General features: G+C 46.8%; 1 protein-coding gene across 1 annotated transcript in view; it reads right to left on the reverse strand.

The window, feature by feature from the left end:
• ST8SIA6 (ST8 alpha-N-acetyl-neuraminide alpha-2,8-sialyltransferase 6) overlaps positions 1-15,449 on the reverse strand; it is a 45,601-nt gene extending 30,152 nt beyond the window's left edge. Inside the window, exons 1-2 of the mRNA XM_065399660.1 lie at positions 15,355-15,449; positions 14,844-14,951 (exon numbers count right to left, since the gene is read on the reverse strand). Of these exons, the coding sequence (XP_065255732.1) occupies positions 14,844-14,951; positions 15,355-15,449 (203 nt within the window). The remainder of the gene's footprint in view (positions 1-14,843; positions 14,952-15,354) is intronic.
• Between the last annotated feature and the right edge of the window lie 3,415 nt (positions 15,450-18,864).

Genomic DNA, 18,864 nt, shown 5'->3' on the forward strand with positions numbered 1-18,864 from the left:
TGGAAAAACATTACCCATGAAGTCTGAATCACTTCTATTGTGAGGTTTCTCTGCAGAAGGGGTGGTTGTTGTTCTCACCAGCAACAAATTTGATTTAACATAATCTCAGTTCATACCATCAATTGCCTTGTGCCAATTCCAATGTAAATCAGAAATGTAATTAAAAAAATAAATGGGACTCGGAAGCAGCTTGAACGTTACATTTTGAAGATTAAAATATTTTTACAATAAATATTTAACAGAGGGTGGTTTTCCAAAGCTGTTGCTAAAATGCAATATTCAGGAACAGCCTACAATTCAAAGAAAACTGGGTAACTCGGGAAGGCTACGTAACTGGATGTGGAAACTTTCACCTGTAGGTCACTAGTTTTTAATCTAGTGACCCAAGATTAGTATTTGCCCCTTGTTTTCCTCTTTGTTTTATAGGATAAGATGATGCATAAAGAAAATGTAGTCACATGAACAACATTTAGTCACCTTAAATAACTTATCTCCCCTCCCCCCGCCCCCGAACTTCTAAGTAAGCCTCTTGCTCCCATGTTCCTGATAGAAGGCAGACCTGTTGGTTACTAAGCCTCTTTGGGTATGGCTACACTGCGTTTTAACACCCATGAAGTGAGTCTCAGACATAGATGCTGGAACTAGGGGTGCTGGGGATTCAGCACCATCCCTGGCTTGAAGTGGTTTCCATCATATACACGGTTTACAGTTTTATTCAATGACTTTCAGCACCCCCACTATAAAAATTGTTCCAGCACCTATGATCTCAGAGCCTGGGCCTTCAGACTCGGACTCACACTATGGCACTAAAAACAGCTGCACAGACGTTCAGACTCGGGCTCTGAAAAATCACCCCTGACTTCAGAGCCCAAGTTCTGGCCCATGCCCAAATGTCTACACAAGCTGTTTTTAGTGCCATAGCTGTAGACCCGGGCTCTGAGACTCACTGTCATGGGTTTTCAAACGCAGTATAGACGTACTCTTAGATTGAGAACAGTATCTTCTATTTCTCTCTTAAATTCTCTCTGGTATCCATGTTTTATATCAGACAATATCCTCCTCTCTTTATCATCTCTTGCAACATTTTTCTTCCCACTGACATGAGGTTTTTTGCTCCACTGACCATCATTTCTCATTCTCTGCACCCACTCTTCCACTTCACCGATTCAGTAGGAGCCCACCAACATGTTCATACACTCAACTGACCAACATTAAGTTAACAGGCTTTTGTACCCAAACACTTCAAAACCGTCTGACTCTCTAAATTCACCTTCTGGCATGCTGGACCCTAAATTATCGCCTTTAATGATCCTAAACATGTTTGCTAGACCTAGGTGAAGATATTCCTATTCCAGCATAGAAAACCAGCCTAAACAATAATAACTTCTTAAAGAGTTCCCTTCTGTCACAGGAAAGGCCAAGACCCTGTCTCAATAGGCAACTGGACAGAGAAAGTATCCTCTGTGGTTATTGATACTATATGAATTAATTATATGAACACCCTTTTTAACAATCAATCAGGTAGTGTGGGCCAGATCCTTAGCTGTAAATTTGGCCCTTTGAGTGCACAATTTGTTCACCCCTACACCAAAACTCACACTGTGCAAGAATGTCTTTGTTTCTGGAGACTGTGTAGCTCTGATGCTCGGAGCATACTTGCATAGATCATGGTTAAAGGTGTGTAGCTTGTGCACAGATGCTGTGTCATTCGTTCATGACTGCCTATGTGCGGGTGCTCTCCTGAGCAACCCAATCCAGCTCTCAGAGTCAAGGCAGCCAGGCCACTGCAGTGCATACATACTCATTCTAGTGATTAGGATGCCAAGGGCTTCATACATTTCTGCCTCAAGGCTGATGAACCAGGAGTGCTGATGTTGTTCCTGCACCTGTGTCACCATCACAGGGATGTGCAGGGCCCAATCCTGTCCTTGGGTGCACACCAGGCTCACAATGAAGTCCCTGAGAGGCCTGTGCCACATGTCAAAGTAGAATTTGGCCCACTCTGTGCGCACAAATACTGAAGCAGAGGCCGATCGTGCAGTTCTTATTCAGGCAGAACTCCCTTAAGAGTCAGTGGAAGTCTTACTCAGGTAAGAATCGCAGACCAGCCCTTGCTTGACTAAGCAGGAATAAACAGACTAAAGTTAGCGGTAACAACATTTTGGTACTAGGCTATGACAAGCACTTACATGGCCAGGCAGTAGGACAGAGAGGGAGTAAGGAGCCTTTCCTCCCCCAGGACAGGGCACAAAAGGGCTGGGCAGAATTGCAACCATTTGCCTGGAGACCCCAGGAACAACTCACCAAGAGTTGGCTGGCTGTGATGGGGAGAAGGAACATACTGCATCCCTAAGAGGGAAGTCACAGACTGCACTTCCCCCTGGACAGAGAGGGGGCAGGGCCGGTGCAGGGAAGTTTCGCGCCCTAGGCGAAACTTCCACCTTGCGCCCCCCCCCCGAGCCCTGTGGCAGCTCCCCGCCCCCCCTCCCCCCTCCACCCTGAGGCACCCCCCCGCGGCAGCTCCCCCCCCCCCCCCGGGGAGCCATGTGGCAGCTCCCCACCCCAGCTCACCTCTGCTCCGCCTCCTCCCCGAGCACGCCGCCCCCGCTCTAATTCTCCTCCCAGGCTTGCAGCGCCAAACAGCTGATTGGCGCCGCAAGCCTGAGAGGTGGGAGAAGCGGAGCAGCGACGGCGTGCTCGGGGACAGGGCGTAGCAGAGGTGAGCTGGGGTGGGGAGCCCTGCGGCAGCTCCCCCCCCCCTGCCCTGAGGCACCCCCGCGGCAGCTCCCCACCCCCCCGGCCCGGGGAGCTGTGTGGCACCTCCCCACCCCAGCTCACCTCTGCTCCACCTCCTCCCCGAGCACGCCGCCCCCGCTCTAATTCTCCTCCCAGGCTTGTGGCGCCAAACAGCTGATTGGTGCTGCAAGCCTGGGAGGCAGGAGAAGTGGAGCGGCGACTGCGCGCTCGGGGAGGAACGCTATTAAAAAAAAAAAATTGGGGGCACTGCTTTTTGGCACCCCCAAATCTTGGCGCCCTAGGCAATCGCCTAGTTCACCTTAATGGTAGCACTGGCCCTGCGAGGGGGTTCCCCTAGGAGTGCATCTAGGGTTCTCCTTAGGGAGCTGCAGCTCTGCACACACTTTATTGGGGGCTGTGGTAAAATGCCACAATCTAGCTCTTTGTTTTTTCAGCTATACAGGACATCCAAGAGACAGACAACAACAGCTGGTATTACTTGTTATCAGCTCAGTGGCTGATTTTGGATATGGTTTCTTATGTTAATACTTCTTTTGGAAGAGTGGCATACAAATATAAGGGCAGCAGCTTTTCAGGGCACCGAACTCAGTACAGCATGTATATAATTAATAATAAACGTTCTGTCAATACAGTTCACACACACGTTTACGAGGTTTACTAAATGAGGTCCCTTTGTCCTGGCTCTCATAAGAGCTCTGCACACATGTGCTTAAGCAGCTTTTGGTTAGCCCAGATTTATAGATGTAGATATTTCTTTCAAAACACAACCGGAATGACACCGCAGAAAAAATAAGTGAAATATACTGATGCACTGTTCCTCTCTTTTGTTTCTGTTGTTCCTGTTACTGCTGTGGTTGCTAAAAATTATTCTTATACTGCAGCAGTTCAAAGTACAAATGGGAACACAGTCTACGATTAATTATATAAAAACCATCTTAAAAAGAGAAATAATATTATCAGCCAAATGCATGCTACTGGTGCAAACGGTCATTGCTTATAACCAGAGATATGGGACTGGATGAAAGAGTGAAAAGGAACTGTGCTAAGGACAGATCTTGGAATATTCAATAAAACCTTGTGATTCATCTACTTGTGTGGATGCTATCAACATGAAAGAACACAGTCACAAGTGTTAGGAGGAGGAAAAAGCTGCTTCTCCAGAAAGAATGAAGGGGAACATACATTTCAACTGGGAGATGTAGTCCCCAGCTTGAGTAGACATACATGAGCTAGCTCTGCACAAACTAGTGCACTAAAATTAGTAGTGTGGCCATGTCAGCACAGGCGGTAGCTTGGGCTAGCTACTCATGTAGGTAGCTAGGGGGTCAGGCAGGGTTGTACTCAGGCAGGCTAGCTAATGCCACCACCTATGTAGCCATGGCCACACTGCTCTTTTTAGCACACTAGCTTGATCAAAGCTAGTGCAGGCATGTCTACCTGAGCTGGAAATTATACCCCTGGCTGCAGCGTAGACTTGCCCTGAGTGGTTACTCTACCTCTGTAAGGGAGCACTTTTTAGGCAGACATCCTCACAAGTCAGCCAAGGAGAACTGAAGACGTAGGTGCCACTTGTCATTTCAGTTAAGCCGGTGTAAATCAGAACCTTTTCCATTTATGTACATGGAGCTTAAGTCTGATCAGCCTAATCAGGCCCATGTCTGTTATATACCGACTGTTTGTATCCACCGGCACATAAAGCATTATCCACAGCAGCCTCGGAGTTCAAAACAGGACAAAAGTGATCTCCAAATACAGAAAACAGAAAAACACACACAGCCACAGAGGATCCAACAGCAGCTGTTCCTTTTTACTGCTGATCTTATATACGAGACCCTCCTCGTCACCTGCTGACAGTGGTTTTTCAGAGATACACAAAAGCCAATGGTAATAACTGGTCATACTTTGCATTAGTTGGTTTCCACATAAAGTAAGGCTGGTTCAAAGTCAAAGTTGATACACTGCCATTGGCTTGTAGCTAGTACTCAAATGCTTGTTTGAAACCTGTTCAAACAAGTTCTGAAAGCTGGCCTGCTAGGTTTCCTGGCAAGAAGAAATCACCCCCTGCCAGGAAGAGCCAGTCAGAAAGCTGATCTGACATGGCATTATTTCAGGTAGACTGACCATCTGAGGCACATCCCATCATAACATTAACACATCACTATGCAAGAACTGATGTTCTTTCAAGGAGTGAACTTCAGCTCTATACAGAGAGCCAGCACGAGGGCCTTGGCCCTATTTGGTCCCACTTAAGCATGATCAGTTTCAAGCAAGTTGCCTTCCACCTTCAGATTCACAAACTATTCCTCCCTGTTGGACAAAAACAAGCCTAAAATGGCTGCCTTCGTGGTTACTTCCTCTACCTTCTGAAACAAGAAGTTGTCCCCAATACATTCCAAGAACTTACTGGACATTTTGTGTTTTGCCGTATTACTTTGCCAACAGATATCTGGGTAGTTAAAGCCCCTCATTACAACAGGTCATGTGTTTTGGATTTCTGTTATCTAGAAATGCTTCATCCACCTCTTCCTCTTGGTTTGGTGGTCTGTAGTAGACCTTTGTTTTTCCTCCACTTTTATCTTCACTCAGAGATTTTCCACTGGTCTGCCTCTTACCTCCTTCTGAACCTTAGAATGAGCACATATATGCTTGATGTACACACAATATCTCCTCCCTTTTTTCCCTTTCTGTCCTCCTTGAACAAACTGTACTCCTCCATACCAGTATTCCAGTCATGAGATTTCTCCCACCAAGTCTCTGTGATGCCATTTAAGTCATAATGTATCTTATGTACTAATACTTCCACTCCTTCACATTTCTTCCCCAAAATGCAAGGAGTATGGGGAATAAACAGACACCACTCACACCACCTGGTTCTTCCTGTCTGACTTTCTTTGACAGGTACATACAGGCCACATTCCCAGCAAGTTACCAGAGTCATAACACCTATCTGACCAGGTCCCCCACAGGTGCAGGCAGAGAAATAGCTAGCTAGCAGTGGCATTGGCAATGTGCAATTTCCTCCCATTGTGGGTTCTCCCTTGTAGAGTACCAGCAAGTTAAAGGGGAGAAAACAAACCCACCTACCCACACTCTCTCCATCTGCTGGTGAGCTCAGCTGGCTAACTCCTTTAGTCTCCCATCTGCCTTCATCTTATCAGTGACTGGCAACATCTGTGCTTTTTAAGGCCTGGGCCCTACACACAGCTGGAATGGGTCACTCACCCCTTCTCACTCAGCCCCCGCTGATCAGTGGCCTATCCAAAAAACTCCACTGCTCTCACTTCAAACAGTCCTACTTGAAATCAGATGCTTACCCACCTAACTGCAGGGCAACCTAGCTCAGTCAGTCAGCCAGCAACCAAGCCTAGATTTCACATACACCAAACACAGAAAACCAGCCCAGTGTCCTACCAAACTCGACGGCATGTTCCCAGTCTCTCCCCCGCCCAGGTCTGTATAGCATAGAGAATTATTAACTATATATAGTTATTTATTCCCCTAAATTAAATCAATAGCAATAAGACAGAAGTGCCCCTGAGATACTCACCAGCTGACTAACTCCCTTAGTCTCTCAGGTGCCTTTGTCTTCATACTATTGTATATGTACCTCTTTCTACCAGATTTGGCTACCGAAAACTGGCAGCCCATTTGTGAATATTCTTGTGTCTTATCTTCTCCCTAGTAGACACATTTAATTTTGAATCTTTCACAGTGTGTTAGTTGGGTTATTAGAAACCAATATTCCACTCTTCCATAGTAAGGGTGTTATTAAATTGTTAACTCTGCCACCAATTTAAGTGAATTAGATAATGAGAATACATTGACGTTTTTAAGGTTCATGACACTTTGATTAATAAGGCAATACACAATCTAAATGCTTTGTGAAATGGACTGTAAAAACTACTTTATCAAACCACAGGAGCAACTATTTGCCTTATAATATTAATAATGGTAACTGTGTAAAAGGCTGATCTTTCACTCCTTACTCCGGCAAAATTCCCAAGAAACTTTAGCTTGGATAAATAATGTTACAGCAGGTCCTAAATATCCTTTAACTCAATGGCACTTTGAAATTATTTGGTAGTCCTTCTGTTGCATTGAACCAGTGTCATATTTAGTATCAATATTTTTTCTTTATAAAATCCATAAACTAGTCAGAGAACATGGCAAACAATATTCACAGTCTACTAGACTAGTGAAGAGAATATAATAAGGTGATAATACTGAAATGGTATTAGAACAATACACACTCGACAGAATGACAGACAACAACAATTTCACTTTGGCTAAGTGGACTGGAAGAGGCTGAGAAACCCCTCGTTGGTGTCAGAACATAAATGTGTCCTGGCAGTAGCTTACAATAGAACTTCTATTCATTTAGACATAGCAGATACACTAGGTATGTCCTGGAAATACACTTCTCAAGTGTGTCTGCACATATCATTGAGGAGGGAAGTTACAAAACATTAAGACAGCAGCAAAATTAGTCAGCAAAGGTGGCAGCTCTGCTAATCTAAACTGCAGTTTATTATTTGTATTACTAGGTTACGATTCATAACCTTGGTAATCAGCTTATCCCACCCTCCACCCCACTGATACAATATTTTAACAGAAGAAAGAATGTATTGGACTCTATAGCATAGTTCATTATTATCACGATATAGTTATTTATTCCCTAGCCCTGCAAAACGATCTGCTATTGTAGAAGAAAAAAAATGGAGGAAAAAAGGCTGTGATATGATGTATTAATTAATTCTAACTTATCCTCACTGCAAACATCTCCTTTCTCCCTGCTTACTCACAGCTCTTCTAACACCTTCGCCAATTATCCGACCAACCCAACAACGCAGGTCATGTTTGTTACAAAATAGACTTTTCTGTTGAAAAGATAATGATGCTCAAGACAAAGAAAATATTAAGAGGTGCTTTAAAATTGGTGCCACGTAGAGAGTGGTGGCTGGCCAGCTCTTTGCTGCCCCGTCATCATTTCTATTAACCTAAATCTCTGCATTAGTTGTGTTTTGAGAAAGCTGTCTTCCCCTCCACCGGCATGGGCTGATCTTATTTATCTGCTTCTTATTCTAGTTGGTCTTTAAAGCAAGGTTCCTGCTACCAAGAAGGGAAGAGGTTGGTGTGAGTCAGTGGGCGTGGGAAAGAGATGTCTGACTAATAGCAATGGAATGATTACTTTAATAATGGAGAATCGTAGGGAAGATTTCCCGGATGTTCTGCTAACAGTGAGATGTATTAGGCTCTGAAATAATCTCTCAAGAGAAGTGGCAGAATCCCCATTGCTTGAGACTGGAAAAACTAGACCAGGCAAAGCACTAGAAAATGTCCTGTAGGGAATAAGTCTGCATTTTTTAGGGAGATTGACTAAGTGATCTAATAGGTCTTTTCCATATCTACCTTCTATAGCAGGGGTGGCCAAAACTTACTGACCCTCTGAGCCGCATATGACAATCTTCAGAAGTTTGAGAGCTGGGGCGTGCCAGCTGGGGCTTGGAGCTTCAGCCCCGTGGGAGGTACCTGCCAGGACTCAGGGCTTCAGCCCTGCTCCTGCTGAAGCCCCAGCAGGTGCGCCCCAATGGGCAGAAGCCCTGAGACCCCCCTATCCCTGCTGGACAGAAGCCCCTACCCCACCACCCTGCTGCACGAGCTCCCCCACTCCCCCGGTAGGTGGAGAACGGGGGGGGGGTGTGGAGGGGGCAGATGTGGAGGGCACCACGACCCGCACTTAAATGGTAATAGAGCCACATGTGGCTCACGAGCCACAGTTTGGCCACCCCTGTTCTATACTCCTGTAGAAAGTGGGGTGGGAAGGTGAGTCCACAGTAACAGAGTAAACTGTCCCTTTAAAACTGAGGAGGGGAGTCTCCAGGGCCTGTACTGCAAAGACGGTTGTTGTGAATTTCCCCTAGAGACAGTGAGAATCTGCATGGCTGCTTTGGGCTGTGCCTGCTGCATTTCTGCGAAGAGTCTGGATTCCCAGCAGGAGTATGGGCAAGGAACAAACCCCAGGGAGAGGTCACGTTCTGTTTTTGGGGTTTGATTGAATACTTTAGGTTGGTTGCCTTTTGGACCTTGCTGCCAGACTTCTGGGGAGGAGTTCTCCAGAGGTATGCCTAGGAAAGAGACACATGCCACTTGGGGGAGAGGCCATAATATTTGTTTTTAGAAGAACTCCATCATCATGGCCCTCTAGGAACACCAGTTGGCTGCATCCACCATCCATGAGGTCCCTAACAATGATCTGACTCTATCTGGGGGATAGCCGGCAACACCCCATCAACACTTGCCTTACAACTGAGATTAAAAACCTGTCACTGGTCTTCCCAGATGTCTCCTGTCCCCTCTATTTCTTTGCTCTGATTGTGACTGTGCTAATAGCAGGTTAAAATTGACTAGACTCCCATTCGCTGAAGCACTCTGAGTCTGCCAGCACTTCCAATTCAACGTGACTCCATTGTTTAGCACACAGAGCTGAGTGGCAGGAAAGCACAACACAGAAACTAGTGGGGAGGAGGAAGAAAGCAACATAAGGAGTTAAGAGGGGGGGAAAAGAAAAAGAAAAAACAAAACACATAAAGTGGAGAAGAGATAGAAGCAACAAATACATAAACCTCAACAGAACAGAGTACATGCTGAGAAGCCACTTACTAGTAATTGAGAGCAGGAAGGAATGAGAAAGCAGACAGAGAGGGAAAGAACACAGAAAAGGGAAACAGATGACAAGAACACAAAAGGAGTTCACACAGACTGACCAAATGCTCCACATGTTAACGTTACATGTTTTGTTGCATCTAAACTTTAAAAAACCTAAGACATTTGGAACACCTAAATTCGGGGGGGTGGGGGGGGTGTCATTTGTTGTTATAGTTCTCTTGGCATCCAGCCATTAAGGTCATGGGGCAGTGTGCCTCAGTTTCCTCAGTCACACACAGCAAAGCAAGTTTTGGTTTTTTTTTATGGTTTCTCTGCTGTGATAAGCTTTAAACCTATTTACAGGTATTTAATTGAAAAATAGCATTATCATAAGGTTTAACATCCGTGTCAAAATTCTTATCCCCAAAACTTAATATTAGTACCAAAATTTTTATCACAGATGTGCATTTACAAGCATCTTTATGATACCACACCCAGGGCCGGTGTGCCCCCCCCCCCCAGCTAATCCCGCCCCCTGACCCCCCGTAGCAGCTAACCACGCCCACACACCCCACCAGAGGAGCCCCCCCCCCCCCCCCGCGGCAGCTAACCCCGCCACCCCCCGCAGCAACTACTCCTCCTGCAGCTAACCCCGCCCGGGGAGCCCCCCTCTACAGCAGCTAACCCCGCCCGCCACCCCTCCCGCCCAGGTAGCCCCCCTCCGCAGAAGCTAACCCCGCCCGGGGAGCCCGCCCCAGCTCACCTCCGCTCCGCCTCCTCCGCTGAGCACGCCGGCGCCGCTCTAATTCTCCTCCCCTCCCAGGCTTGCGGCGCCGATTGGAGGAGAATTAGAGCGGGGGCTGCGTGCTCAGCGGAGGAGGCAGAGTGGAGGTGATCTGGGGCGGGGAGCAGTTCCCCTGTGCGCCGCCTCACCCCCGTTACTGCAGGCGGCCCTCCCAGCTCCCCCCCGCCCCAGCTCACCTCCACTCCACCTCCTCGCCTGAGCGGGCTTTTAGGCGCCCTCAACCACTAGGCGCCCTAGGTGGCCGCCTAGTTCACCTAGTGGTTGCACCGGCCCTGACCACACCCTCTGTTCAGATAGTGTAGTTTGAGGTTAGTTTGTTCGTTACCCATGGTGTCCTTAGACTCTCTCTCTCCCATGTAATCAGTCACTGGCTTTTCTTTCCCTCCAGTGTTCCCTCTGTGTGGGCTCTTAATTTAATCATGTTTCTGGAATTTTGGTGCCTCAGGGTCTGGCAAGATAGGTGTTCAGGGGGATCCTGCACACTGGCTGGCCCTTTGGGGAGCGGTCTCCCAACCTCAGGACTGTACATATGTAGAAAATCCAGCTTCCCTTTTGGGGTTACCCTGTGTGTTCCCCTTTCACTGCCCCCTAGAGGGCGGTGATCTGTGCTCTCTGGGCTGGGTGTGTTTACCCTTTGATCAGATTCACCCTTTCCCAGCAGCTTTCCCATAACTGCTCTCTGTGTCTCACCAGCCTGGGGGAAAGCACCCCCCTCTCCCCCCCATGAGTTGGGTCATCTGTATTCTGGCAGACTACTGCCTGGCAATTTCCTGGTCTCAACTCCTCTGCTGTTAGAGGCGTTGGAGCTGCATCTTGATGTAAAAAGACACCGTTACTTTCCAAAAACTTATCAGGAATAGCATCCTGAAAAATTGGGACCTGGATTGGGGTACCCTCCATCACCCCTCTCTCTGTCCCCGAGAAGTCAGCTGTGTGACTGCTCCCCTCTGGGAGGTCAGTTACACAGTTCCTTCTCAAAACCTGGGTCACCGGCGGAGTGCCTGGGTGCACAGATGCTGATCCAGCCATCCTCCTAGTGTCCTGGGCATCCTGCCCTAAGTGACTAGTGAGGAGACATTCCTGTACCCCCACTATTCCTTCCCCAGTTTCCTCCTCCGCCCCCCAAGACACATTTCTCTGTGTTCTCTAGGAAGGGTTCTGTCTTTTGTTCAGCTGCAAAGCTCTGCCAGCTAACAACTGGGAGAGTTTCCTTAATTACAGGCAACACCTCTCCTGCCCCTGCGCCTGAGGGCATGTTGCCTTCTGCTGGGAAGGAGCTAGTCTCAGCCCCTCCCATACTTGGAAGCACACTGCTTCCCTGTGTTACAGTGTCATAGGAAACCTCATCCACCTCAGTGGTTTCTGAGATCCCCTGCCCCTTCTCTGGGCTCTCCTCTGGGACACATTGCTCTATACTCCCTAGAGCCTGTTTTGCTTCTGGTTCAGCTGCGACCTGTTGGCAGCTAACAACCTGGACAATTCTCTCCTTGGCAGGCATTACACCCCCATTCCTTCCTGTGTGCAGCTTTCTCCCTGGTTGCCTCTTTTTCTTTTATCTCCAGTTCTTTCAGCTGTAGTAATCTCTGGTGCTCCCTCTCCTTTTCTGCAGACTGAAACCTAAAAAGCTCCAACTTTGCAATTGCTTCACTGCTTTCACTCATTTTCCTGCTTTCCTGTTCTTACTTTCCTTTCCCGAAATAAGCAAACAGAAAATAACAAAACTGTGACCTCCTCCTGACTGTTCTTAGCCACTGCACTTCTGACTCGCTTAAAGTCACAAATATCAGTGCTTAAAGTGTGAACTTCACTTGGAGTAACAAGCCGTACAGCAACAAAAGCTCGCTGCACCACTGTGACGTTCCCCTCTGGTGTTATCTAGGCCTCTCCAATCCTTGACTCTGGGAGCCAGCCTTACTCTGCTGTGAGAACCCCCACAGCCTCTGGTATGTAAGCTGCTCCCAGCTACTTGCAAGCGAATAACACTAGCCAATATCTCCAGTCCCAGACACAACCCTGGGAACCTCTGTCTTGCAGTGTCCAGTATGCCCGCTGTACACTGCAAGCTTATATAAAAGTTAGTCAATTTAACAAAGAAATGTATATGTACCAGGCTTGTTCTCTCAATACAAACCAAACGCACTGCTCCAGGTAGAGTAAACAAACAGATTTATTAACTATAAAGGTAGATTTAAGTGATTATAAGTCAAAGCATAACAAGTCAGGTTTGGTCAAATGAAATAAAAGCAAAACGCATTCTAAGCTGATCTTAACACTTTCAATGTCCTTAAAACTTAGATGCTTCTCACCACAGGCTGGCTTTTCAGTCAGGCTCTCCCAGGGGGGAAAGTAATTTACAGGACTTACCGGTACTGCCGGAGTCCTGAGGGGTGTGTGGCCTCATCCGGAAGAGGCGTGATCTCAACCGGAAGAGGCGGGGCCTCTCAAGATTTAAAGGCCCTGGGGCACCGGCTGTGGCTGGGAGCCCCAGGGCCTTTAAATCAACCCGGGGCTCCCAGCTGCAGAGGTGGCTGGGAGCCCCCGGGGCTCCGGCCGCTGCGGAGCTCCAGGCCCTTTAAATCTCCCCCACAGCTCCGGCTGCCGGAGCTGCAGGGGGGATTTAAAGGGCTCGGGGCTCCCCGCAGCGGCAGGAGCTCCGGGCCCTTTAAATCCCGGCCCCAGCCCGGCAGCCGGGCTCAGGTTTGGCTTTAAAGGGCCCGGAGCTCCCGCGGCTGCGGGGAGCCCCGAGCCCTTTAAAGCCCAGCCCAGCTGCCAGAGCTGCGGGTGGGATTTAAAGGGCTCTGGGCTCCCCGCAGCGGCAGGGAGCTCCGAGCCCTTAAATCCCGGCCCCAGCCCGGCTACCGGAGCTGCGGGCAGGATTTAAAGGGCTCTGGGCTCCCCGCGCATCCCCACCGCGGAAGCCAGTGCGGTCTGGCACGGTGTACTGGCTCTTGCCGGTACGCTGTACCGGATCGGACTGGCTTATTTTCACCTCTGGGCTCTCCCCTTTGAACAGCATTTCAGTCGCTTGGTGGTAGTGGTGTCTGTAGATGTAGGTGGAAGGGAGAGAGAGCATGGCAAAATGTCTCTCCCTTTTATCATGTCCTTTCTTCCCTCATGGCTTTGCCCCCTCCCCCCATCAGAGTCAGGTGAGCATTACGTCATCGCAGTCCCAAACTGCCCAAAGGAAGGGGGTGACTCCCTCTGGTGTCCAACAGATTCTTTTGTTGCTGCCTAAGCCAGTGTCCATTGTTCCTGTGAGGCTGAGCTGGGTTTGTCCCATCCATGCCCTGATGAGGTGTGAACTGCCTCTCTGTTCTTGGAGAGTTTTTGCATGGGCTTGCTTTAAGCCATGAGGATACATTTTCAGCCTCATAACTATATACATGAAATTATAACCTATAACCTTACTATAACATTGCTGTAACAATTACTATAACATCACTATAACAACCATGCTCAATGCATTATGAGCCTTCCAAAGACACCCAACAAGACAAACTTTGCATCGGATGCCACACAATCATTTTATAAAGATGAACATGGGGGTGTAGGGTGTTCCCCTGAGGTACAGAGCGTCACAGTAAGAAATATTGAATTGTCCACATTTACACAGTTAGAATGAATAGTAGGACTATCTCCATTTGTATTGACTGGAGGGAAAGCATTTGTAGTTTGAACCAAAAATTTCAGTTAGACTCTTTGGGTGAAATCCTGGCCCCACTGAAGTCTATGGGAGTTTTGCCACTGACTTGAATGGGGCCAAAATTTCACAAGTCAAGCTTAAAAGCCAATTGCTAAACTCTCTCTAAATCATTGTGTGGCTCTTTGGTCACCGTATCTGTTGATATATATATGCTAATTAGAACAGCTGTAATGTTAATATGGCTAACTTAAGTAAAATAAATAGTGGAGAAAAAATTCCAGATAGCAGCAGCTTTTGAATGACTAATATATGAAGTCTTCTACACTTACCCATGGTGAGTAGTACCTTATGCTGTGAGCAATCTGGAATAACATTGAGTGGCAAAATATGGTTCTTGGTTATAAACATTCAAGCCCTGCACTTATAAAAAGACTTTTTTCCCCCACAGCTTATTTTATTGACTATACCCTTATTAAACATTGTGATATAAATTAATGGGCATGATAACAAGGATCCACAAAATGATTCAGAAAGAGCATGGCACTTGGGACTAAACCATGAGACTACATATGGAAGAAGATGCTACTCAGTGTGGGTAAGGGATTTCAGAATCTGGCTCTAAGCTTATGTATTTTAAAGGAGAAATCCACATTATGAACAAAGTATGTGAAGATGAATTTTTAAAAAAATTAAATGACAGACAGACCCACATTTTTGAAGAAAAGGAAAAAAAATGCTCAGAGCAAATTATAAAGCACTCTTTGCTTTGCTACACAAAACCAGCCACAGATTGACATTTGATGATACCCAGTATGGAGTAGTCCTTTTATTACACTGCAAGCCAATTTTCTTGTTCTAATATGCTTTAAACATATCTTTTGATCAAGGCTTTATAAAAGCAAATGGTAACTATAGTGAATTCTTGCTGTATAGAGCATTAATACCACAATCATAAATAATATGAATACTAAATAAGAAATAAATAGCCTGTACCTGTTCTCGGTTTGAGTAGCAAGCTGGACAGATGTTAAAGGGGACCTGAGTTTTCTCAACCCTTTAGGTGTGACATCAGTAGCTGATTTGGCCTCCTTCTCCCAGCTCCTAGTAAGCAAGAAGGAAAATAAAGTTGTCAAACACTGTAATGAAACGTTACCATGCGTGAACCGTTCCCTCTCCATGAATCATTAATACACTGCAAAGCCTCCGAGCCAAAATAGATCAGGAAAAGCCGAGCGAACGCTGTTCTGCTGTTGTTTGTGTCTAGTGTCTAAAGGGGATTATAAAGTCACACTCCTTATTTTCCAGCTGCATTTCAGAGGCTAGAGTATCTGATCTCTGGAATCCCACCTCCTCCAGGCATGGAGCCCACCTTCCAGCCAGGTATCAATATCAGCCACGCTGCTGCCTGCTTCCAGCCAAACCAAAACTCTGCCCCACCTACACTTTGGAGCTGGCTTTGGACGCCCGGATTCTTTTGGATTCACCCCGCTGCAAGTCTCTCTACCTGGTGCTGAGGGACCCGTCTGCTGTGAGCCAAAGGAGGCACACGAAGAGAAGCAGGCTGCTGAGCATAGCGATTAAGGCAATGACTGCCCGCATCTTGTGACTGCTCGGAGCAGCTGCACGTCCAGTCTGAGCGGGAGCAGCGCCCGCTGCAGCTAAGCCGACCCCATAGTATTTAAGGGAGGCAGAAGAGGGAGGCGGTGATAGCAACCACAGGGTCTCTCTGCTCCGCCCCACCCAGTTCCGGCGTGTGGGGCCCAGTGCTGCCACCTTCCCCCAGCCACTGACATCGGCCCACCAGCCTGAAGCATCCTCCTTTCTCTCCCGAAGTCAGTAGGGGCTGCACAGCAGAAGAGCTGGGTGTCACAGTGAGTGATTGCATCCTGTCCCTGCTCTGCTTCAACTCCCCTGGGCAAGCATCAGCCCCCCTCGGGAGGGGCTGTATCTCCCAGGCAGAGGTCCATGCACTTGCCAGCATGGGGCGCTGTGGTCGGGGGGTGTCAGATAGCCACAGCAAAATGCCAGGCATCTGGGATGTCAGGGCGCCTTCCCACAGGGCATTGGCAGGGAAGGAGAGCTGCCCCTGGCAACCCGAGTGTGGGCTTGCATGTCTCCCTGCCCTCTTCCAGCACTGCGAGGGGGGCAAGGAGAACGGAAACTTGCACCTAACGGTGTTTCATGTCAGGTGCTGGGTAACAACATGAAAGGACTCTAAATGCCTGGCCTCCTCGCAGGTGCCCCCTCAGGGCAGCCCTGCAAGTGGCCCCTCCCCTCAGTTTCTCTCTTCATTCTTTAAACAAATTCAGTGCTGCCTTCAGAGTATATAAACAGCCCTTTCTGCAGGGTTAATTTATTACCAAAATGCTCACTACCATAGACCAGAATCCCCCAGCACACTTCAAATGGTATATTCATCCCACCAGTCCAACACCAAGCACAACGCTAGCATCTCTCACCACGCCTCTCCCTAGCCCCCCTAGCTGGGGTATTTCTCTGCCCTGCTTCCTTCTGGGGTAGGATTCCAGCTCTTGCCTGAAGACAACAGCCAGCTCACCCCTCCATTTTTCTTCCTCCACTGATCTCAGCCCTCTCTGGCCTGGCAAAGGTTGTAGGTGACCCCCTGACTGCCTTCCACTTTCACCAGCCTGAACTGGCTCCACTGCCCAACCAAGGAATTCTCACCCCTCCCTCCTTCAGGGGCATCCCTTCCCTGTAGCTCTTCATCTCAGCTATCTTTACTCTCATTTGTAATCCCCAGAGTCAGCCCCACCCTCCTAATTGCACCAAACAAGGGTGCTCCTGGAGTGGAAAAGGAGAACTAAACCCAATTTCATGTACTGGGCCAGCTACTCAATTACAGATGCCATGTGTCTAAAATTAAAGTGGTTCTTCATTAAAATAACTCTTTACAGAAGTGCTTTAACTACTACTAGCACTTAAGCCATTGACATGCAGACTTATTTCCTGGTACCCTCCTGCAACCTGTGTTCTTCTACCCAAGTTCCATGCAGATTGTTATTAGGGCTGTCAAGCGATTAAAAAAATTAATCGCGATGAATCACATGATTAAAAAAAGTAATCATGATTAATCGTGTGATTAATCACACTGTTAAAAAATAATAGATTACCATTTATTTAAATATTCTTGGATGTTTTCTACATTTTCAAATATATTGATTTCAGTTACCACACAGAGTACAAAGTGTACGGCACTCGCTTATATTTTTATTACAATTTTTATTACAAATATTTTCAATCTCTTTATCATGAAAGATGAACTTACAAATGTAGAATTATATACAAAAAATAACTGCACTCAAAAACCAAAACAATGTAAAACTTTAGAGCCTACAAGTCCACTCAGTCCTACTTCTTGTTCAGCCAGTCACTCAGACAAACAAGTTGTTTACATTTGCAACAGGTGTTCATACTGTTGTAGCTAAAGATTCATATGCCCCTTTATGCTTCAACCACCCTTCCAAAGGACATGTGTCCATGCTGATGACAGATTCTGCTTGATAACGATCCAAAACAGTGCGGATCAACGCATGTTCATTTTCATCATCTGAGTCAGATGCCACCAGCAGAAGGTTGATTTTCTTTTTTGGTGGTTCAGTTCTGTAGTTTCTGCATTGGAGTGTTGCTCTTTTAAGACTTCTGAAAGCATGCTCCACACCTCATCCCTTTCAGATTTTGGAAGGCACTTCAGATTCTTAAACCTTGGGTCGAATGCTGTAGCTATCTTTAAAAATCTCACATTGGTACCTTCTTTGCGTTTTGTCAAATCTGAAGTGAAAATGTTCTTAAAACAAACAACTTGTGCTGGGTCATCATCTGAGATTGCTATAACATGAAATGTATGGCAGAATGCGAGTAAAACAGAGAAGGAGACATACTATTCTCCCCCAAGGAGGTCAGTCACAAATTTAATTAACACATTTTTTTTTTTTAATGAGCATCATCAGCATGGAAGCATGTCCTCTGGAATGGTGGCCAAAGCAGGAAGAGGCATATGAATGTTTAGCATATCTGGCACGTAAATACCTTGCTACCCCAGCTACAACAGTGCCTTTCAGGTGACATTATAAATAAGAAGCGGGCAGCATTATGTAAACAAACTTGTTTGTCTTAGTGATTGACTGAACAAGTAGGACTGAGTGGCCTTGTAGGCGCTAAAGTTTTACATTGTTTTTGGTTTTTTGAGTGCAGTTATGTAACCCCCAAAAAATTCTACATTTGTAAGTTGCACTCTCACGATAATGAGATTGCACTAACAATGCTTGTATGAGGTGAATTGAAAAATACAATTTCTTTTATCATTTTTACAGTGCAAATATTTGTAATAAAAATAATAATATAAAGTGAACACTGTACACCTTGTATTCTGTGTTGTAATTGAAATCAATATATTTGAAAATGTAGAAAAACATCACAAAATATTTAATTAATTTCAATTGGTATTCTATTGTTTAACAGTGCGATTAAAAGTGCAATTAATCACTATTAATTTTGTTAATCGCGATTAATTTTTTGAGTTAATCATGTGAGTTAACTGTGATTAATTGACAGCCCTAATTGTTATCTTTTTCATTTTAACTGTTGTTGTGTATTTTGTGCAGGCATTTGCTGACTTGTGGAGTCCAGAAGTTACTAGTATGTAGCCCACCATTAGGGTGGCCAGGTGCGCAGTTTTGGACTGGAAAGTCTGGTCGAAAAGGGGACCTGACAGTGTCTGGTCAGATCTACAGATCAGACACTCAAAGTCTGGTTACTGTGGGTGGGGGAGGCAGGGGGGTGCCAGGTCATCACCCATGCCAGCCCCCACTGCAGCCTCCTACCTGTGTCGGGCAGCTGCAGCTTCCAGCCCCAGCTCCACAGGCAAGTTCCTCCTGACCCAGGCTGGAGGATAGGAGCGGGAAAGCAGTGAGCGATACGGGGAGGGGGAAAGAGGAATGGATGGGGGTGGAGCCCTGGGAGGAAGAGGGGGCATAGGGCCTCCAGGGGTGGGGGG

This window comes from Emys orbicularis, chromosome 2 (genome assembly GCF_028017835.1).
Source record: "Emys orbicularis isolate rEmyOrb1 chromosome 2, rEmyOrb1.hap1, whole genome shotgun sequence".
Classification (NCBI taxonomy): Eukaryota; Metazoa; Chordata; order Testudines; family Emydidae; genus Emys; species Emys orbicularis.